This window comes from Orcinus orca, chromosome 7 (assembly GCF_937001465.1).
Source record: "Orcinus orca chromosome 7, mOrcOrc1.1, whole genome shotgun sequence".
Lineage (NCBI taxonomy): Eukaryota > Metazoa > Chordata > Mammalia > Artiodactyla > Delphinidae > Orcinus > Orcinus orca.
The window spans coordinates 105,014,007-105,032,446 of NC_064565.1; the positions used below are offsets into that span (position 1 = coordinate 105,014,007).

Below are 18,440 nucleotides of genomic sequence, written 5' to 3' on the forward strand. Positions count from 1 at the left end.
TTCTTTATTAAAATACAACTAGTCCTTTAAAGAAAAGTGGCCATTTCCAGGGCAGAAATTATCCGTTAGTCTCTTCTCAGTTTTTATCAGGAAGGAAGGAAAACAGACATTGAAGATATGAATTCATAAGGCCTTTTGCTGCTCAAGTGTCTTCAACAACTATTTTCCATGGTTTTCATAGCTCCCTTTGACAATGGTGAAGCTCTAACTCATCTCTCTTAAATAAACGTTTTATAACGTGAACGGCCATTTCGATAACTGCTCATTTTCCAGTTACAAACTGGGAAGTACATATATTCTATTCCTTTGAGACCATCACAGAAATGTGGGGGAAGTTTTCTAAAAGGAGAGACGTCCCGATTCCAGCAAAAGTTCAACACTGTTGGAGCTCAGCATTTGTCCCAACACTGCAAGATAGAGCTGAAAGCTGAGCTGTGCCACTCTCTACCCAAGACTGGCATGAACGGGGCGAGAAAACCTTTCCCAACGGAGCAGAGGATGGTCCTCTGTTCTCACTTTGGTGTGCATCTTCCAAGAGAGTGGCAACTTCTGAAACTCCTTTTCACTTTCTCTGATCACAGTTCCCCACTGAGGCAGCCAGTCCTTTTTTTTTTTTTTTTAACAATAATATCAAGTATTTATTTTTTCCAGCCTTATTGAGATATAATTGACATAGCCCGTTATTGAGTCAGTAATTCTGCCTTGGTACTGACATCAGACCCCACTCAGAGTATGACTCTGCTGTCCCCCTGGCAGTATATGAATACATAGCCTGATATCTAAGGGGGGAAAGTCACTTTAACTCCACATGTAAATGAAACATGAAATATACATATACATGGAAAATGCAGCAAAGAACTCTCTAGCACTGCATCTGGACCCAGGGCAAGGTAGTCATAATAGATCTGCACTGACTCACACTTCCAGCTTAATCTGTTTCAGGCAGTTGTCCCACACTGCAATGACTGGGACTATTTCAAAGGACATTTGAGCACAGATAGATTATTAACTAATTGGGAGATTATAATACAAAATGTTAGAAAATACCCACTAATGATTCTGACTCTGTATGTCAAGATTCATCTTGTTCAAGAGTGAATAAGGGGACTTGCCTGGTGGCGCAGGGGTTAAGAATCCGCCTGCCAATGCAGGGGACACGGGTTCAAACCCTGGTCCGGGAAGATCCCACATGCCGCGGAGCAACTAAGCCCGTGCGCCACAACTACTGAGCCTGCGCTCTAGAGCCCGCGAGCCACAACTACTGAGCCCACATGCCGCAACTACTGAAGCCCGCGTGCCTAGAGCCCGTGCTCTGCAACAAGAGAAGCCACGGCAGTGAGAAGCCCGCGCACCGCGACGAAGAGTAGACCCCGCTCGCCGCAACTAGAGAAAGCCCGTGCACAGCAGAGAAGACCCAATGCAGCCAAAAATAAATACATAAAATAAATAAATTTATATAAAAAAGAGTGAATAAGAGTAAAATAAAATAAATGAAATAAAAATAAAACCCTAAGCACAGTTATTTAGTAGTGAAATGAACACAGAGAAAGGGATTCAGAAAATCCCGCACACAGGCAGATCTATGATGCTCAGTTGAATATTCAAAACTGAATCTGGCATAAATTTCACAACCTCAGAGTGACTTGTTGGAATTTGCAAATTAAGCACAGAGATGGTATTTCCAAAAGAGTCTTTGCATGCATTTTAGCTATCATAATAAAAGAAAAATCTATCCAAATATATTGAATTCTTAAACAAAACAAAACAAAAAAAGCCTAACAGTTCATCGAAAAATCAACAGCCAAAAAAGTCACAAAATTATTCAAAGAAATATTTTTCCTAGCATTCAACAGCAGTGCTGAATATGAATTGGTAAGCTGTGCTGTTACCTCAAATTCTCATGACTCTAGAAAGCGTAACCTACAGGAGAAATAAATCCGTGTGTGTGTGTGTGTGTGTGTGTGTGTGTGCGCGCAACTGGGTATAGTTTACTGCCAACATAACTCATAGTGACCGACTTATAAATAAACTTTAACTATACACACAAACACATATCTGCTCCTACATTGTAGGAGGTTTAAAAATATACATGGGACTCATCTAACCATCCATAAACACAGAAATTGTGAAAACATATGCAGAGAAATGCAGTCAATCTAACTCCCAGTTTCCTGTGTATTTAATTGTTCTCCAGCTAGTTTTACACAAAACTCTGACATCTTGCCTTTACGTCATTCCAGCTTGGCAGGTAACTTCAGTAAAACTTCCATATTTAGAAATTTAGTGACATTCAGGATCTTAGCTTCCATGCCTCTCATCACCTCCCCCAAATGAGAACTTATTTGATGATAAGTTCACCATCTTAGCCTAAGTTCTAAACAAGAAATCACCATAGGATAATTAAAAACACCCCATGAATCTCTTCTCTGCAAACTTAGGACACGTAACTGGTTTCGGTTCCTATTTCTTAAAAAGAATTCAGTCAATCCTCCTTAGAGGTTTCAGAGGAAAAGAAGGATTTTCCAAGACAGATAAGTTGAAATGATCCCGCTTTGATCTCAGTGGTTAAGAATCCCTCACAATGGAAGATGGCCACTGAGAGGCCGGGATCCCGGCCTTTTAATGCGTAACAATGGTATCAACAAACAGCTACTTAATCAATATTTGGCCAGAGCTGCTGAAAACTTCCTTTTCAGATTTTAATTCCTAGTTGTAAAACAACCCCAGAGCAGCCAGTGAGATAAGGCATTAAACTGACTGCTTAATTGCCTTTTACTGTCTTGTTAGTTATATATGTACATTCTTAATGGTTCTTTAATCTTTATTTACCCACATAAATAAGTTACCTGCCATAGGACTCCACCGAACTGAACCAACCTTCTCTGCCCCAGCCCTGGCCAAACTCTCTCACCGTTTATTTCTGCTGTTGAGGCTTTTAATATTCATTGGCTACTTATTTACGTACAATGTGAGCATATAACCTCATAGTTAGGAAGGAATTTTTTTCCCCTTAAAATATATGTATTCATGAATGTTGAACCTGAGTTCGGTGGCAACGCTCGTATTCATCTGATTAATTTCCGCATATTCCACTCCCTGAACTGACGCGCACTTGCTGGTTCCACCTCACCGCGCCGATGGCTTTTACTGCACAGCCCTGGGGACTCTTAAATGACCCTTCAGTAATTATTACCCACGTGAAGCCCCTACGTCCCCGCTCCGGTGCTATCAACAAGCAAATCAAACTTCAAAATAAACATACAATTTCAAGCATTAGTTAGAAAATCTGCATGTTTCCAATAAGGCTAGAAAGTGAGCCCACAGCAGTCAACCAAACAGAACAAACCCTCGAAAAATAAAACCACGATCCGAACTCGGGTCTTTCCTTTCAAATCGGGCCAACAGGAAAGTCGTTACCGTTATCTCCTTGAAAAGAACACAGCGAGGTGTTGTAATTTAATTCAAGTTTTGATATTTCCAATACATTTCTAAACGGGTGATATTTCCTTGTTGAGTATTCTAAGGGCTTCAGATAACATGAAATTTACCCCAAAGACCAGAGACGACATTGGGGTCAAATTCGTGATTCTGACAAATGGACTCGGAGAGTGGGCCGTCCACTTTAATGAAGGTTCCGATGCCACAAACCTAAGATCTTATAGCCCGTGATTTTAATCTGTGGGAAAGTTCCTCCCTCCCCCGCCCCCGCCTGTTCCCCGCCCGCCCCCCCCCCCGCCCTTTGCCTCGCGCCAAAACGTCCTTCCCTGCTAACTTGAAGGCTGGGGGGGTCCGGGGGGGAGGGCGGGTGAGGGAAGAAACGGCCTTCCGCTCCCCTCGATGTCAGTTGCACTCCAGTTAATGATAAAATGTTCTTTTCATGATTCCACTGGAAACGAAATAGTTCCAGGACTTTTAAAACTTCTGTACGTTTTAAATTGCTTTATCTTATGTCCCGCTGAAAAGTTGATGTCGTCCTCGTTAATTTTAGAAAAGCTCCTAAGTTTACAAACTCAAGCAAAACTTTGGTCACCTTTACTTTCTCAAATTAAAAAAAGAAAAAAATCACTGTTTTTCAAAAACATCAAATTGAAAGGGAGCGTTAAAAAAAAAAAAGGAGGGTAAGCTCCAACCTACCTATGCTTGGGGTCTCTTGGCTCAATCTTTGAAATTGTTGCAAAGCTCCCACGCTCACTGGTGATTCTTAAAAGGGGTAAAGTCCTATGAAAGTGTATCTCCAGCCCCAATCAAAACATCAATTTGGCAATCTGGCCTCTCTCCCCCTGCACTCCCGAGCTGCCACTTCAAAGCCGCAGCAACAAGTCAGTAATTGTAACTTTGCATCTAAATATTTAAGCGAGAGTCTTGCAGTCGCGTGTCCATTTACAGTCCTCATCTGTGCTCTAATTCCATTACGGCACAAAGCAAAAATGTTTCCCAAAACTCACAAACAGGAAAAGCGTCACCCTGCTGCTGCTGCCGCTGGAGGAGGAGTTGATGAAGGAGCAGTTTCTATTGATTAGTCACTGCTTTTGTGTTAAGGGCTTTCTTTAAAATAAGAAAAAAAATGGGGGAGGTTGCAGAAATTTCACTAATGTGAGCCTCAGGCAAGGAAGGGGGAAAAAAGAGGAGAAGAAGAGGGCGGGGGAGGCGGGCTGTGTCTAGATGAAAGTGAGAAGGACATAAAGGAGGCAATTGAGTCGGCTGCAGCCCGGCGAGCTAAACTTCGAGCCGGCCGGAGCTCAGGGGAGGGGGCGGCGCGGCGCTTTGGCGCAGGGCGCAGGAGTGGGGGCCGGCCCATTGTGGCGGCGCCCGCGGGCCGGCTCCGCAGCGCCGGGGGAGGAACAGAGACGCCTATTGAGTGGCCGCAGCGCGGGCAGTGCCCACAGCCCCAGTTGCTGCGACCGGGGCTAGGTTCCTACCGCTGCTCCTGCTCGACTCTTGGGGAGAGGAATGGTGTGTGGGGAGGGGGGTGGGGGTGTGGGGAGATGAGGAGGGTGCTGGGGGATGTTCCTGGCTGCCCTACCCTCTCCTTCCACCCTGGCAAAAGAGCTGGAAGCAAAGATCCAGAAGTGGCGCACAGCGTCTGTTGCGCGCCTAGGGCGCACGGGCCTGAGCGCCCCGCGTCGACCCGAAGCGCTGCTCTTGCACTGGGCGAGGGACACGGCAAAGTTGGGAAGGTGAAAGAGGCCATCCAGAAGAAAGGACAAGACCCTGGAGAGAAAAACGAGGGCCGTTCTGACCTCTTTCAGGGTACCTCTTTCCCTGTGTCCCAGTCTCTGACAAGTAGAGAGGGGTACTCGGGAAAGCCAGTCTCAGAAACATCCGGCAGGCCGGAAAGGAAGCTGGAACCTCCAGAGAGAGCGAGCGGCCCTGATCATGACACCTACACGTCCCTCCTCAGCCGGGCTCCTCCTGCCCGGCCTGGGAGCTCAGAGCCGTTTATCAACAGTCTATTTTCCAAGCGGGGCAGCCTGGGACTTTTGCAGACAAAAGGATAGAGGGAATTTTATTTTTTTTTTGAGGTTTCTAAACTTCCCTTCAAACTCCACTCCACTCTGTCCTTTCTCTGGGCCCCTCTTGTCCTCCAGGGCTCATCTGGAAAGGGAGCTAGAGGCACTGAAGTGACTGGCACTGCATCTTCCCTGACAGCCCCAAATTAAATTAGACTTCAGCCCCCGAGTTGTGTGTATGTGTGTGTTTTCAGCGGTTCAGCCCCCTCTGGGGAGAATACTCTGATTTTGAAAATGGTAGCAATTGCCCTTGAATGGCAGCGGGCCCAGCTAGACGGCCCAAAAGACTAGAAACATTTTGTAGGTGAAATGGCCACTTTCTCCACGCTGGAAAGTCCATAAAACTTCCTGGCGCAGCAGCTATTGGGGCTCATTGAATAATTCATCCCTCATTGCAAGCCCATAATGTCTATTCTCGGGCCTTTGTGGGGCTGTTTTCTCTTCTTTTCTCCTTGAATTATAAAAAGGTTGCCTTCCTTTGTTCACATCAAGCTGCTGCGGGCCGGAGCTTTGTCTGGGCCGAGCTAAAGTGTGAGTTTCAATGGACTCTCCAGGCTTTGTCTCCCAAGTTCATCTCCAAGTGTAGATTGTGTAGAGAAGGCCTTCTTTGTAAAAGCTGGAAAAGTTGTACAAATGTTTGACCAGCTCATTTGGGGCGTTTTGTCTCCTGGGCCTCGGTTGCCGGTGCTGCGAGGGAGCTGTCGAGCTGCGGAGCAGACGCCACCAGCAACAAGTAGCAAAGCCTTGCCACCCTTCACCCCCCCTTCCCAAGCCTCTCCTACCCCTGGGCTCATTGCCCCGCTGCCTGCAGGGGCCCGTTAGGTTTGGGGTTGGCTGGTTTCTCGCCCTCCTCCCTCCCCAGCACCTCCGTGATGCATCTGGACCTAGAATAAAAGCTGCGGTCTCTTCTCAGAGACCAGGGCAGAAACGCACTTCTCCAAAAGGAAGGGCTTAAACTGAGTCCACGTGAGGCCCCTGCTTTAGAAGGAGGGCAGCAACAGCACATGTATCTCCCCTGCCCAACCCGCCGTGGGTTTTGGTGTCTTTTCTTGATTGTCTGTGTGCGCCGGGGCATCTAGGCACCTGTTTATCGCTGAAATCTGTGGTTCGGATACATAACATTGCAATCTGGGTCCCTTCGAGGTTGTGTACAGAGTTTGCATTGATTTGGAAAGCTGCCGCTCCGGAGGGCCAGCGGTCCGCCCCGGAGTTGAGCAATGGAGGTAAAAGAAGCGACCACTTTCCCGACCCACAGTCCTACCCTGGATGCCACCGGCTGAGGGCTCAGACCCAGCCGGTCGAAGTGGGTGATCGCTCCAAGCCCACCTGGAGAGCCGCCTGCCCTTCTAGGGCAGCTCAAAAGTCAACTCAGCCCAACGAAGTCCCGGCCCCGGGCGAGGGAAGGCCACGCATGGGGGAGGGGGGCACCTGGCAACTCCCGGCCCTTTGCGCTTTGGAGGAGGTGCAACCATCCCCAAGGCCAAAAGTGCTGAGACGCAAAACGGCTGAGACTCTCCTGCTGCCGTGAACCCTTCCAGGTTCAACTCCTACGGGGCTGGCTTTCTTTTGTGGGAGTGGGCGTACCTTTGGAGTCTGAAGACAACCCGCCGGCTGCACTTATGACTCCGCGGGGGAGATCTCCTCTTGAGGCTGACAGATCGCAGCCAACAAGAAGACAATGGTCCGCACCCCTGGGCGGAGAAAGGGTGCCAGCACTGCGAGCCCAAGAACCCAGACCCCCTCGGTTTGTAACCCAGAGCTTAGGCTTGTTTTACTTCCCAGACACGCACAGCTCAAACCCTACCGCATTTGAAAACCGATTTAAAACAAACAAAAAAACAGCCAACTTACAGATATACATTTATAAGGCAATCAGTGTGGTGGGACCCCACTGCCTTAAAGAGTTTTGAGTCTCTCTCTCTCTTGTCCTCGTTCCCGTCCCTCTCCCTCTCTGCGCATCCCTCCTCTGATGTGGAAACCCCTTTGGAGACCCGGGCCTTTCCTAAAGGGCGGAAAAAGTTCCTTTAACCTCCGGAGGCTCACGGACTGCCCCCTGCCTCACAACAGCTCAGAGACGCCCAGTCCCGTACCCCAGAGGGCAGCTGGGTGGCCCCGCACCCAGACTGCAATTTGCAGTTCTGCCTTCCGTGGGGCTGCGAGTGGTGTGGAGGAAAGGTTTAAAAATAGAAGAAAAAGAAAAAAGATTTTTGTGTTCACTGTAAGTCCGTCTCTGGTCTTTCACTTGAACGCTCTTACCCGGGTGCAGGGGATATGAGCGAGAAGGGGCCTTGACACGAGTGGGGCCGCGCCGCCCTCAGGACCCCAACGTCAGAGCGCGGAGTCCGGGGAGGCGCCGGCCCCCAGGGCGCCGCCCAGCGCGCCGCCGCTTACCTCGTTCGCTCAGGATGCCGTCGATGCTGTGTTTCGCCTTCTTCTCACTCTCCTCCGCCTCCTTCCTTTCCAGGTCGGCCTCCTCCTCCTCGCCTTTCCCGAATTTACTCCTCAGGATGCGGCTGATGGAACTCACTGGGGGCGGAAGGAGGAAGGGGGCGCTTACGACTGAGACGTGCAGGGCCGCGCTGCAAGGGGCCCCCCGGCCCCCAGTCGGGGTATGGGTGGGGGGGCCTAGAAGGCCTGCCCTAAACAGCTTGCTTCTGCCTCCTCCAGCGTCTTTGGGCATCCTCGTCCTTCTACACCCCCTCTCACCCTCCCACTCATACCCCCCATCGCATAATCGGCCTCTAGGAACAGCGAGCCGGGAGCCTGGAAAGCTCGCACCTCCAGGTTACGGCCGGGAACCGCGGTCTCGGTCCGCTCTCCCCAGTAGGAAGTTTCCCTCCCTAGACTCCACAGACGGGTCTCTAGATCTCCAATCTAAGAGATTTCTCCCGCCAGCCACACTGCACCGCCTCAACCTGAAGGCATTGCGCCCCGCGGTTCGCGGTAAAGGCAGGAAGAACCAGAGCGGACCCGTCCCCTGCAATTCAACTTTTTTCTTTTTTCTTTTCTTTTTTTTTTTTTTTGAGGCCATAAAGGGTTTAAATTTCAACTGCAGGATCGTTTCCTATTGTAAAAGTCAAAAGAAAATGCACTCTCTCCCATTTATTTTTTCCAGATTCCAGTCTGGTAAACAAATCCATGCTCCGAAATATCTCGTTCTCGCAGGGGGGAAAAGGGAGTTTCCTTTTAATTAAAAACAAACCCGCGCGCCCTCGCCCTCGCCTGCGCTCGCCCCTCTTCTCCCTCCGCCTCCCCCTGGCCGCCGGGGGCGCCGGATGGGCCCTGGGACTCTCGGGAAAAAATCCCGGCCGTTGCCGAAGCCTCCCCTCCTTGGCGCGCACGGTGAAGTCTCGGTTGGCGCGGCCCCATCTCCCTTCGGTTAGGATTACCAAAACATTTGTTTCTCTTTAAAAGGGAACATCAATATTAATAAACGCTTGGCCTCCGCCTCGCGTTTCCTGCCCTGCCTCTTCGACAGAAATCCTCTTTGGGGAGCCCTCAGCGGCGGTCTCTCAACCCCAGGACAAGCAGCTCATCACTCCCTCCATAAAACGCCAAAAACGTCTAGCTCGTAAATATTTCAGAGCCCTGGGAGGGGCCGTCTTCCGATCGCCCAGATCGATCATTGGGGTGATGATGGTTCAGATGGCCTGCCCGGATAATAGCGACTGACGCCTCGCCCCAGGAAGACGTTAATGAGCCTGGTACCTGAGGGTACGGTGTTTCGGTCACAGACCGCGTCCTTGAGTAATTTGTCTCGAATTTCCCAGCTGAACATGCCTGGGTTCTCTCTTTTGTATTCCTCAATTTTCTTCTCCACGTCAGGCGTTGTCACCTGCTTTAAGAGAACAGGCAGGCAGGCGTTGGTACCCAGTCCTCTGGGCCAGACGTGGCGACCACACCGCCTCGGGCCTGGAGGGACGCTCCTTCTTGCGCCCCCTGGGAAGGTCCCTCTGCTTAGCAAAAGGACCCTTGCTCTCTGAGGCTGTGTACTTTAGAAAGGGGCAGAGAGGAAACCATCCCACCCGGAAGCAGCCTGTGTACTCGTCTCCCCAGCTCAGCCCCTCAATCGGCTTAAAATAAGAAGAGGTATGACATATTGGAAGGGGTGTACTTTCTGATCCATGGAAATAAAGAAAGGCAACCCCTTACACTGAATCAACACGAAAACGAAACTAAAAAAGGAATGCTTGAAAGAGTAGCAGAAAACTCAAGTTAGATCTGCGACTTGGGCCTTTCCAAAGGAGCACAAGATTTTAGCTAAGGTGAAGACCAAAATGAAATGCAAAACGTGAGTATCCAGATTTTTTTAAAATTAGAGAGGATAGCAAATATGGATAATTTTAGAGACTGACTCTTTTTTTCCCAATAAGAGTTTCCAGAGATTCTTAGAGAGGTTGCAAAGGGGGCTGGCATGGCAGGAGGAGAGGCGGTTGTCTGGAAGTCTTCAGTTTACCAGAACCCTCCTTTGGGTTTTGCCCTGTGGCAACTAGAAAATTATATTGGATTTTCCCCACATCCAGAAGAAAAGGCAGACCGTATACAATCCCCTCCCACTCAGCCGTAGCCAGTGTGATTCTCTTTCCTTTTTTAAGGAGAACCAAAATAATTTGAGGATAGCACCAAAGTACCTTTTAAAAGCCAAGTCATTGGCTCATTACAAAGAAAACAAATCACCCTGGCTTTTGACTCCTTGAAGACAATTTGGACTGGAGGCGACTGGGGATGGGAGCTGGGAGAGAAACCATTAAAAGCCAAAAGTGGCTCCTTGGATTAGTTTTGGAAAAGGCAGTGCAGTGGCTGGGAGCTGGGATGATACTTGGGGAATAAACCAGCAACAGGTGGGCACATGCAGCTTGCACACTTTGGGTGTTTGCCTATTAAAATAATTTGATGGGGATTCCAGGACTCTGAGGCATAAAAAACAAATGCCTTATCACCCTTGCAAAAAGGCTGGAGTTTTTCCTTAGCATTCATCAAGGAGCGCCAGCTAAGACAGCACTATAGCCACTTCCCTTCAACCCCCAATACACACACACACACACACACACACACACACACACACACACACACACCTTCTCAGATTTGGAAAAACTCCTCAGAAAGCCCCAGATGGCAGTCCTTGCCCCCTGCCCATTCTTCCCTAACTTGGGACACTGCAGGCAGGAGGCCTCCAGGGCCAGGACCACGCGCTCACCTTGGGCTTGCTGCCACCGATGGCGCCGGGACGGATGGAGCCCGTCTCCTGATATCTGCACAGGATCTTAGAGACGCAGCCGTGGGACACACGCAGCTGGCGGGAGATGACACAGGGCCGGATGCCGTGGTGGGCCATCTCCACGATCTTGTGACGGATGTGGTTGGGTAGTGGCCTGCCGTTGATAAATACACCGCCAAGTTGGTTGACCCGGCCCTGGCCGAGGGGGGTGGACACTGAGAGCAGAAGGCGAAGAGAGAGAGACGCACAGAACGTCACTTCGGGAGACCAGAGAGCAGCCCAAAAGATGAACCCACCTAATTTCTCACTTCTCTGGCCCATCGCCATGTTACAGCCTCAACACTGAAACTGTTCCATTCAGGCTCCCAGCCCCAGACCCTGTTTCAACTACACTTGTTCAAATTATTAAGCAATTCAGGGGCACATAATCTTGTGTGAAGGGAACAACCAGGGCAAACTAACTCACTCCAGTGAAACTGTCTTCCCTTTGGGCCCAGGAAAGGGGACAACTTGTGGGGGGAGACTCTGAGGCTGGGACAGCCTCCTGACAGAAAGGTGTTCACCCAGGCCTTCTCGAAGTCACACGAAACCCTATCTAACTGAGGCAGCTTTCTTTCTAAGGCACTTGGAGAAGCTGACAGCCCTTCAGGTTTCTGGCTAAGAGGGCCGCAGCCAAAGGTCAAAGAGGGTCCTGAAAGCAAGCCGCAGGTGTCAGTGCGTGTCACCTGTTACACCTCGGGACAGAGGCGACAGACGGGTCTGCTCGCAGGTCCCCTCGCCTCCGCTGGTGCCCTGGATATTACATCCTACTCTGGACTGAGGGCCAAGGCTAGGCGCCACCCAGTCAGCATCCCGGCTCGGGCGCCTCAACCTCGCAAATTGCCTAGAAAGTTTCGGGCTTGCAAATCCTCTTGCCTCCCTGGGATTCCAGAACCTTCAGGCTAACTGAAAGGCAGTTCCCCAAACAGGTTGTGGAAACTTCGAGATGCCGCTGGAGATGAATGGAATTCTAATTAATAAATCAATTAATACTAAATTTTCCAAACTTTGCCGCGGCAAGAAATTCCTTCCGGAATTAACAAAAGTTTAGCAAACACGGGAGCAGCCGGGACACTTTTGAGATGCCTTCGGGTGGACAAAATGCTGAGAAGTCGCTTTCTGGTGCTCAGAAGCCGCCTGATCCTCTCCCCACCACGGCATTTCCAAAACAACAGAGGAAAGCGCAACGGCCCAGGAGCAGGCCTGACGGCCAAGCTCCGCGAGGACTTGAGAGAAAGGCGCTTCGTTTGCCCAGAGAAAATCGAGTCGGGATCTCGCCCGACTGTTCCCTCCTGGGGCGGGGGTACCCCGGGAATGGGCTCCTGGACGCGCCTGTGGAGACCCGGGGCTGGGCGGAGCAGCCCCGCCGCGGCCCCGGGGTTTTGGGCGGCGCTGAGGCCCTTTCTTACCTTCCAGCGGGAACCCGCTGCGCGGGTAGTTCTGCCCCGGGCCCGGCCGCATCATCCTGGGCACAGCTCCGGCCAGTGTGGTCATCCTGGGGACAGCGCCGCTTGGAAATTATATCCAGGTGAAGGCGAAATAGAAGGACGAGAGAGGCGCTGGTGACCCTCGGCAACTCCCCCGAACGTGGAGAGCCCCTCCCCAAAAAGACTGGAGCGAGAGGAGGGACACGGGGAGGGGGTTGCTCGCTCCTAGTCCAAAGAGAGGCTCGAGGTGGAACCGGGGAAAGGGGCGGGCAGGGAGGGCCCAGAGTCCAGGATCCCGAGCCCAGGGCGGAAAAGTTTGGTGCGAAGCTGGGCGAGCGGCCCCGCAGCTGGGAGCGCTGGGGAGGGGGCTCTGAGCGCCGCGACGAGCCGAGGGGGGGGCCGGGGGCGGTGCGCGGCCGGCCTGAGTCTCCTCCCGTCGTTACACCGAGTGCGGGGATCCGGGCTCGGGAGCATTTATTAGTTCTTTCACCCAAAGCTTGGTCAGGAGCCCTGAGCTGCGATTGGCCGACGGGGAGACCGTCTCGGGTGGCGGAGACACGCGCTGATTGGGCGACAGCGGCCACTTTCTCTTCCCATCCCCGGCGGCGCCGAAGCCTCGGCAGGCCCGGAGAGGAACCTGCGCTGCGCCTCTTCCCCGGAAAGAGAAGGATACACCCACGGAAACAGGGAGAGACAGTCCCTGCTGAGACTGGAGAGGGGTCCGCGTCTGTCTGTCTGTCATTCTATGTGTGTCTCTCTCCTTGACTTTCTATTTCTCCGTCTCCTTATCTCTCGGTGTGTATCTCTGTGTGTCTTTCTCTGTCTCTGACTCTTCCTCTCATTCTATCTCTCTGTGTGTCTCTATGTCTCTGTTCTTCTCCCTGCGGCTCTGCCTCGCGCCCACTTTTCTTGGCTTCCTTGCCAATGAAGGGGGTGCAATTACAATAAGAAGGCATTGGAGCCCCCAGACATCTTTAGTCTTCCTTCCTCTGGTCCATGCCCCTTGGCATAGGCTTATTAGGAGGGTCTTCCCTATGGGGTTCCTCTCAGGAAGAGTCCAGAGGGTGCTGATAAGTTCTTTTGTCTTCAGTCTGGGGGCAGGGATAGTGTGAAGCTTAGGTAGTGGCTGGAGGCCCCAGTACTGGTTGGTTGAAGGCTGGGGAAGGGAGGAGAAAGAAAAAGGTCTCCTCTTCTTGATTAAAAAACCGTCTCTAGGAAGCCCCAGCTCTAAGTCTGGAGGCATAGATTCCCCAATGCTTTGGCAGAGATGCATCTATATGTTAAAGTTTTGCCCGGCTGCTGCATTTGTTCTCAGGAATTTATTATGGTATTCAGACTAAAGTGCTGGAAAAATAAAAGGAGCAAAGTCTTGGCTAGGAGCTGAAGTGTCCCCAGCAGGATATGACGCCAGGAGTGTTGTAAAGACTGTCTGTCCTTAGAGAAGGTGCTATTGTGCATAGTCTTTTATTTATAACTTGGTAAGTGCCAGCGAACTCGCCTCCTTTACACCCCCGAGTGCCAGCCCCGCGCTCAGCACCGCGCTTTATTCGCTCGAGTCTATTCAAGGACTGTCACTCGGGGCCTGCGAGGTATTCAGGGCCTTAATCAATCAAAAGGATGAGAATCGGGCAGGTTTTTCCCTTTGAAATAAAGGAAACAATGACTTCTGGACTTCAAGTTCCCCCTTTTCCTTTTACGATTTTTGAATTTTTTCTGCACTGGAGTTCTCCACCCTCTCTCTCCTTCCCGTTTCCCTTAACTCACTTGACAGTTTTTACATGAACTCGGGCCCCCAAACCCAACTCCCCAACCCCTAATTAAGGCAAACTAAGAAGGCAAGATGGAGGGGGGAGTATAGCTGCTCAACCGACTGCGAGTGGGCTCTTCAAAAATCCACTCGCAAGTGGGAAAAGCAGGCAGCTTTCGGCTCTGCCCAAAGTCAAAAGGTTTGGTTGACCCTCTGAGCAAGGGGAGACCAGCCTCTGGAGACACCAGAAAAAGTCTGGACATGCCCTCAGCCACCCAAGTGGGGAGGGCCCCACGTGCATTCATAGTACACAGGAGGGACGCTGCTTAGAATGCAGCCCTGTTTAACCTGGTTTTACATAAAATGATTCAATTTGTCAACGGAACAACTTTCTCAGTTCCTTTTTGCACACTTGGGGGCCACAAAAGTCTGTGTCCTGTTTCCTAAGCTACTTCTCGAGCTAGACTTTTTCCAAGTTTTCTGTCTCCAAAGGTTGAGTGGAGCGGCCAGAGCACTTTCTAGGGTCACCCGTCCGTGTTGGAGGAGGGAGACCCGAAAGTGCGTTTCCAGAGGGCAAACGCAGACTCAACTCACAGTTCAAAGGAACCCTGGGACCCGCGGCAACGAGGGCTTAAAGAACGTCCAGGACTGAGTCTCATTTGTTTGGAAGCCGAGGGCTACGTCTTCAAGCCCTCGCCGTGGACCCGGGGCTCTCCCGCGGGGCGTTCTCTCTCTCGAGAGCCCGCGGATCCGGGAAGGGATGCGCTTGCCGCAGACTCGCTCTCCCGGGTTTCGCGTCCTCCCAGTTGTAGAGCCGGGAGGACCTTTGAATGGAGGTGCTGCAGGTTGAACTGGATTTCTTTGGAGGGCCCATAGGTGCCCGTCCAGTAGGCGCATCCCTAAACCGACCACCACTTGCTATAAAAATGTACAAATGGAGACGGGGTGGGGGGGCGGGGAGGGGGGACTGGCGGCCTGCAGCCCGGGAGTCTCTTTGCTGGCCTCTCCCCTGCCAGACCGCTCTGAGGTACATATGTAGCCAGAAGATTAACTCAGCTCTTCCTCAGCCTGGCAGCAGCCGGACGACCCGGGAGACCCAGAGACGGGTGGGAGGGCATCCTCAGGCTCCTGGCAGCTGGGCCGGTCGGGCTGTGGGGTCACTTCCGAATTCCCCAAATTCCCTGAGGTTGGTATCCCCGAGGTCTGACTTGGGAGGGCCAGGACAGCGATGCTGGCTGAGACTCCCCGGCCGGTGGTGCCCACTCGTAGTCAGGCCAGACCAGGCGGGGAGGGGAGGGGGAGGCGGGGCGGGGAGGGGAGGCGGGGTGACCAACAGGTCACCGGAGGGCGGGGTAGTTCCCGGTTTCCCAGACCGGTTTCTAAAGAAAGCACCCGATTCTACACTCCAGCCACTCCTTCCCTATCTCGGGAGCTTGGGCCTCCCCTTACTTCTTTCCAAAGTCTCTCTGGAAGCCGGAGCTACACCCACACCTGACTCCCCGGAGCAGGAAGGGGATCTCCACCAGGGCACCTCCCCTGCCGGGAACCTGTGGGCCCCCGAGTCCCCATTCCACTCGCGGGCAAAGGAGTAACCCTGCAGTGGGGTTTGGAAGGCAGGCGCCTGGCCCTGCAGCCCTGAGCCCAGGTTTGGGAGGCAGTATCATTTCCTCAGACTGACAAATTACCCAGAGAGCAGCCAGGAGGGTCTCCAGCACCGTTCTGTGAAGGAACTGTAGTGTCCACCCGCACGTGCACGTGCAAAATGAAACTGGAGCCCTGAGGACAATAGTAGGATAATTCGACCCCAAAAGGAAAATAACTTGCAGCTGCTTCCTCTGCCCCCGGTTACAGAGGCACTTCAGGTGAAATAGATAGCGGCCGCCCCTCCAAGCCTGTGGCGAGAATGCCCGGTTCACTAGAATCCCTCCGTCCCGGCCAGCTTGGATGCGTGGATCTGCAGTCCAGTCAGGTTGAGTGGAATCTGCTTTGGGCCAAGTGACACCCTTCAGCCCACAGCCCCGCACTTGTGGACCCCAGGCCACAAGAGTTTCATGGCCCACGGACTTCTTGGGCCTCCGAGAGGAGAGAGACCACTTCATTCTAGCCGGACACAGGCCTTAGGAGGAAATTATGAGCTGTGTAAAATAATGTCCCTGAACTGGAGGCGGGGGTGCCTTATCTGGAGGGTGTAGCCTCGCGGGGATGCGTCCCAGGGTTGCAGGCATCACTCAGGATGGAGTCCGAGGTTCGAGCAAACGCGACGGGAAACCCTCAATTCCGCGGAAAGGTTTTCCCGCGTTCACCGGGAGGAAATCAAAACGCCAGACCCTGACCACGCGCTTCTTGGCCGGATACCAGATTGGTGATTGCTGGGGTTAAACCCGTGGCCCATCACAGCGCCTGGCTCAGCGACCGTGATCAGGCCCCCAGCTGTTGTTTGTCAAAAGCTTTGGCGCCGCTATTCTCCCCCACTGGAAAATTAGTCGGGATGGGGTCGGATTTAGGGACTGGATGGGGATCTGCGCATCGCACTGAAACGTGGTGTGGGCCAGCCGCAGTGGTTTTGTCCCCGCGGTGCCCCTGTAGCTAGGGAAGCGGCCCCAGAACGTGTGAGTGGGTTCTCAATAAAGAACATATGGTTTGTGAGAAAAGAAGGAAGAAGGAAAAAGAGGAAAGGAAACAGAAGGGAGAGGAAGAAGTGAGGTGTAAAAATATAGTTTTTGAAAGGCAGTGAGGGAGGGAGAGAATGAATCTCACAGCAGCTTGTCTCCTACAAGATGTTCATTTGGTTCTGCAAAAATTATTTTTATGCAAATAAGGAAGACAAGATGCCAGAATCTGGGAGAGGGGAGAGAGGTGTCTCATAAAAAATAGAATACATACTCTCTAACCTTCAAAAAGTGTTTTGCCCAACTCGGAAAGAGTGTGTGTGTGTGTGTGTGTGTGTGTTGGGGGGTGGGTGTTGAAGTTTACAAGAGAAATTTGGTAACTGCTCTGCTGGTGTGTGTATGAGATGCCAGCACACAGGGCCGCGTTTGAAGGGATCCTGGGGTGGGAGAGGGGAGGTAAAGATTTAGGGGTCTTGGAAAGGGGGTGCTGGCTGGCATTGGGGGCTGTCTGGGCCTTGAGGAGGAGAGGAAGTGCACAGGCCAGATCTGAAGTGGGGTGGAAGCAGAGCTGTGGACGTGGATGTGAGGGCTGGGGAAGTGGGAGGTCTCCTGGGTTTCCTTGACGTCTGGAGCAGAACGAAGAGCAAGTGACCACGCCAGGAACTCCTGCCCCAGGGTGCCTGGGGGCGCTTCTGGACACGAAGTGCCCGGACTGTGTGTTCCGCTGGTGTGGGGCGGGAGACACGTGGAGGGGGCGGAAGGGGAAGCAGTGGAGGGGGTGGACTGACAGGCCTTTCGCTTTGATCAGGCCAGGTCTCTCTCGGACTCCGCCGCGGCCCCGGTGACGGAGCCAGCGCCATGAGCCGCCATCGCCTCTCGGCCTGAATCCCTTCAACCCCCGCAGCAAGTTTCTCTGCCAGGTGGATTTTAGAGGGAGAAACGGGAGGCGGGTGACACAAGGAGCAAGAAAGATCTGGGAGGCTGTTCAAACTCAGGGTATCTAGCTGAGCCACAGTGAGGTCCCGGGAGCCTAAGGCGGCAGAGCTGTGAGTGAGTCCCTGGCCTGCGGTTCCCAGGTTTTAAAAGCGGGTCGGGAGCGGGGACTGCACAGCCAAGTCGGAGGAGTAAACGCAACAGGTGCGGGGAGCTGGAGGAGACCAGGTTTCCGTGAGCGGAGTCCGGGCGCGATTTGGCTAAAGCCTGAGGAGGACTGGCAGGGACGGAAGAAGATGATTAGGAAGTGTTGTGCGCAGTCCGCCTCCCGGCCACGCCCACCCACTTCGGGGCGGCCCCTGGGAGCTCACCTGGTACGAGGAGAGGAGGGGTCCCTTGCCCTGGGATACGTCATTTCCTGACCCCCTCCACCCTTTCAAAGGTGGAGGGGAGGAGGAAAGGAGGAGGGAGAAAGAAAGGAAGGAAGGAAGGGAAAGAAAGAAAGAAAGGAGGGAAGGAAGGAAGGAAGAAAGAAAGAAACAAAGAAAGAAAGAAAGGAGGAAGGAAGGGAAAGAAAGAAGGGAAAGAAGAAAAGAAGTCACCACAACCAAAATAGGCTGCCTCAGCCCTTCCAGTCTCTAGATAGGACTTACACTAAGTTCCTTCTTAGGTCTTAAACTTTTTCTCCATCTCCCTTCTCCCAGGAAAACACCTATTTCCTCATCTAAACAAAGTTTCTCTTTTGGGGGATGAACCTTTAATCCAACCTTGGGTTTGCGGACGAGGAGTGGAAGAAAATTTTTGATTTAGAAGTTTAGAGTAAGGAGAACCCTAAGGGAAAAACCCTGAAACGATGAAAACTGACCATCTCGAACTCAAAGTGATGGGAAGGGGCGGCCAGGAGAAGTCTGAGCTGGAGCGAGCGTTGGACAGAAGTGCAGACCCGGCCCTAACCGG

General features: G+C 52.2%; 1 protein-coding gene across 3 annotated transcripts in view; it reads right to left on the bottom strand.

Annotated features, from left to right (window-relative positions):
* PAX3 (paired box 3) overlaps positions 1-12,317 on the bottom strand; it is a 95,429-nt gene extending 83,112 nt beyond the window's left edge. For 2 of the 3 annotated variants that reach the window (XM_004262659.3, XM_033426825.2), the window contains exons 1-4: positions 12,177-12,317; positions 10,708-10,943; positions 9,219-9,348; positions 7,902-8,036 (exon numbers count right to left, since the gene is read on the bottom strand). In XM_004262659.3, coding sequence (XP_004262707.1) covers positions 7,902-8,036; positions 9,219-9,348; positions 10,708-10,943; positions 12,177-12,261 — 586 coding nt within the window. In that variant the 5' untranslated portion in view covers positions 12,262-12,317. The remainder of the gene's footprint in view (positions 1-7,901; positions 8,037-9,218; positions 9,349-10,707; positions 10,944-12,176) is intronic. The other variant, XM_004262660.3, reaches the window with a different exon arrangement.
* Between the last annotated feature and the right edge of the window lie 6,123 nt (positions 12,318-18,440).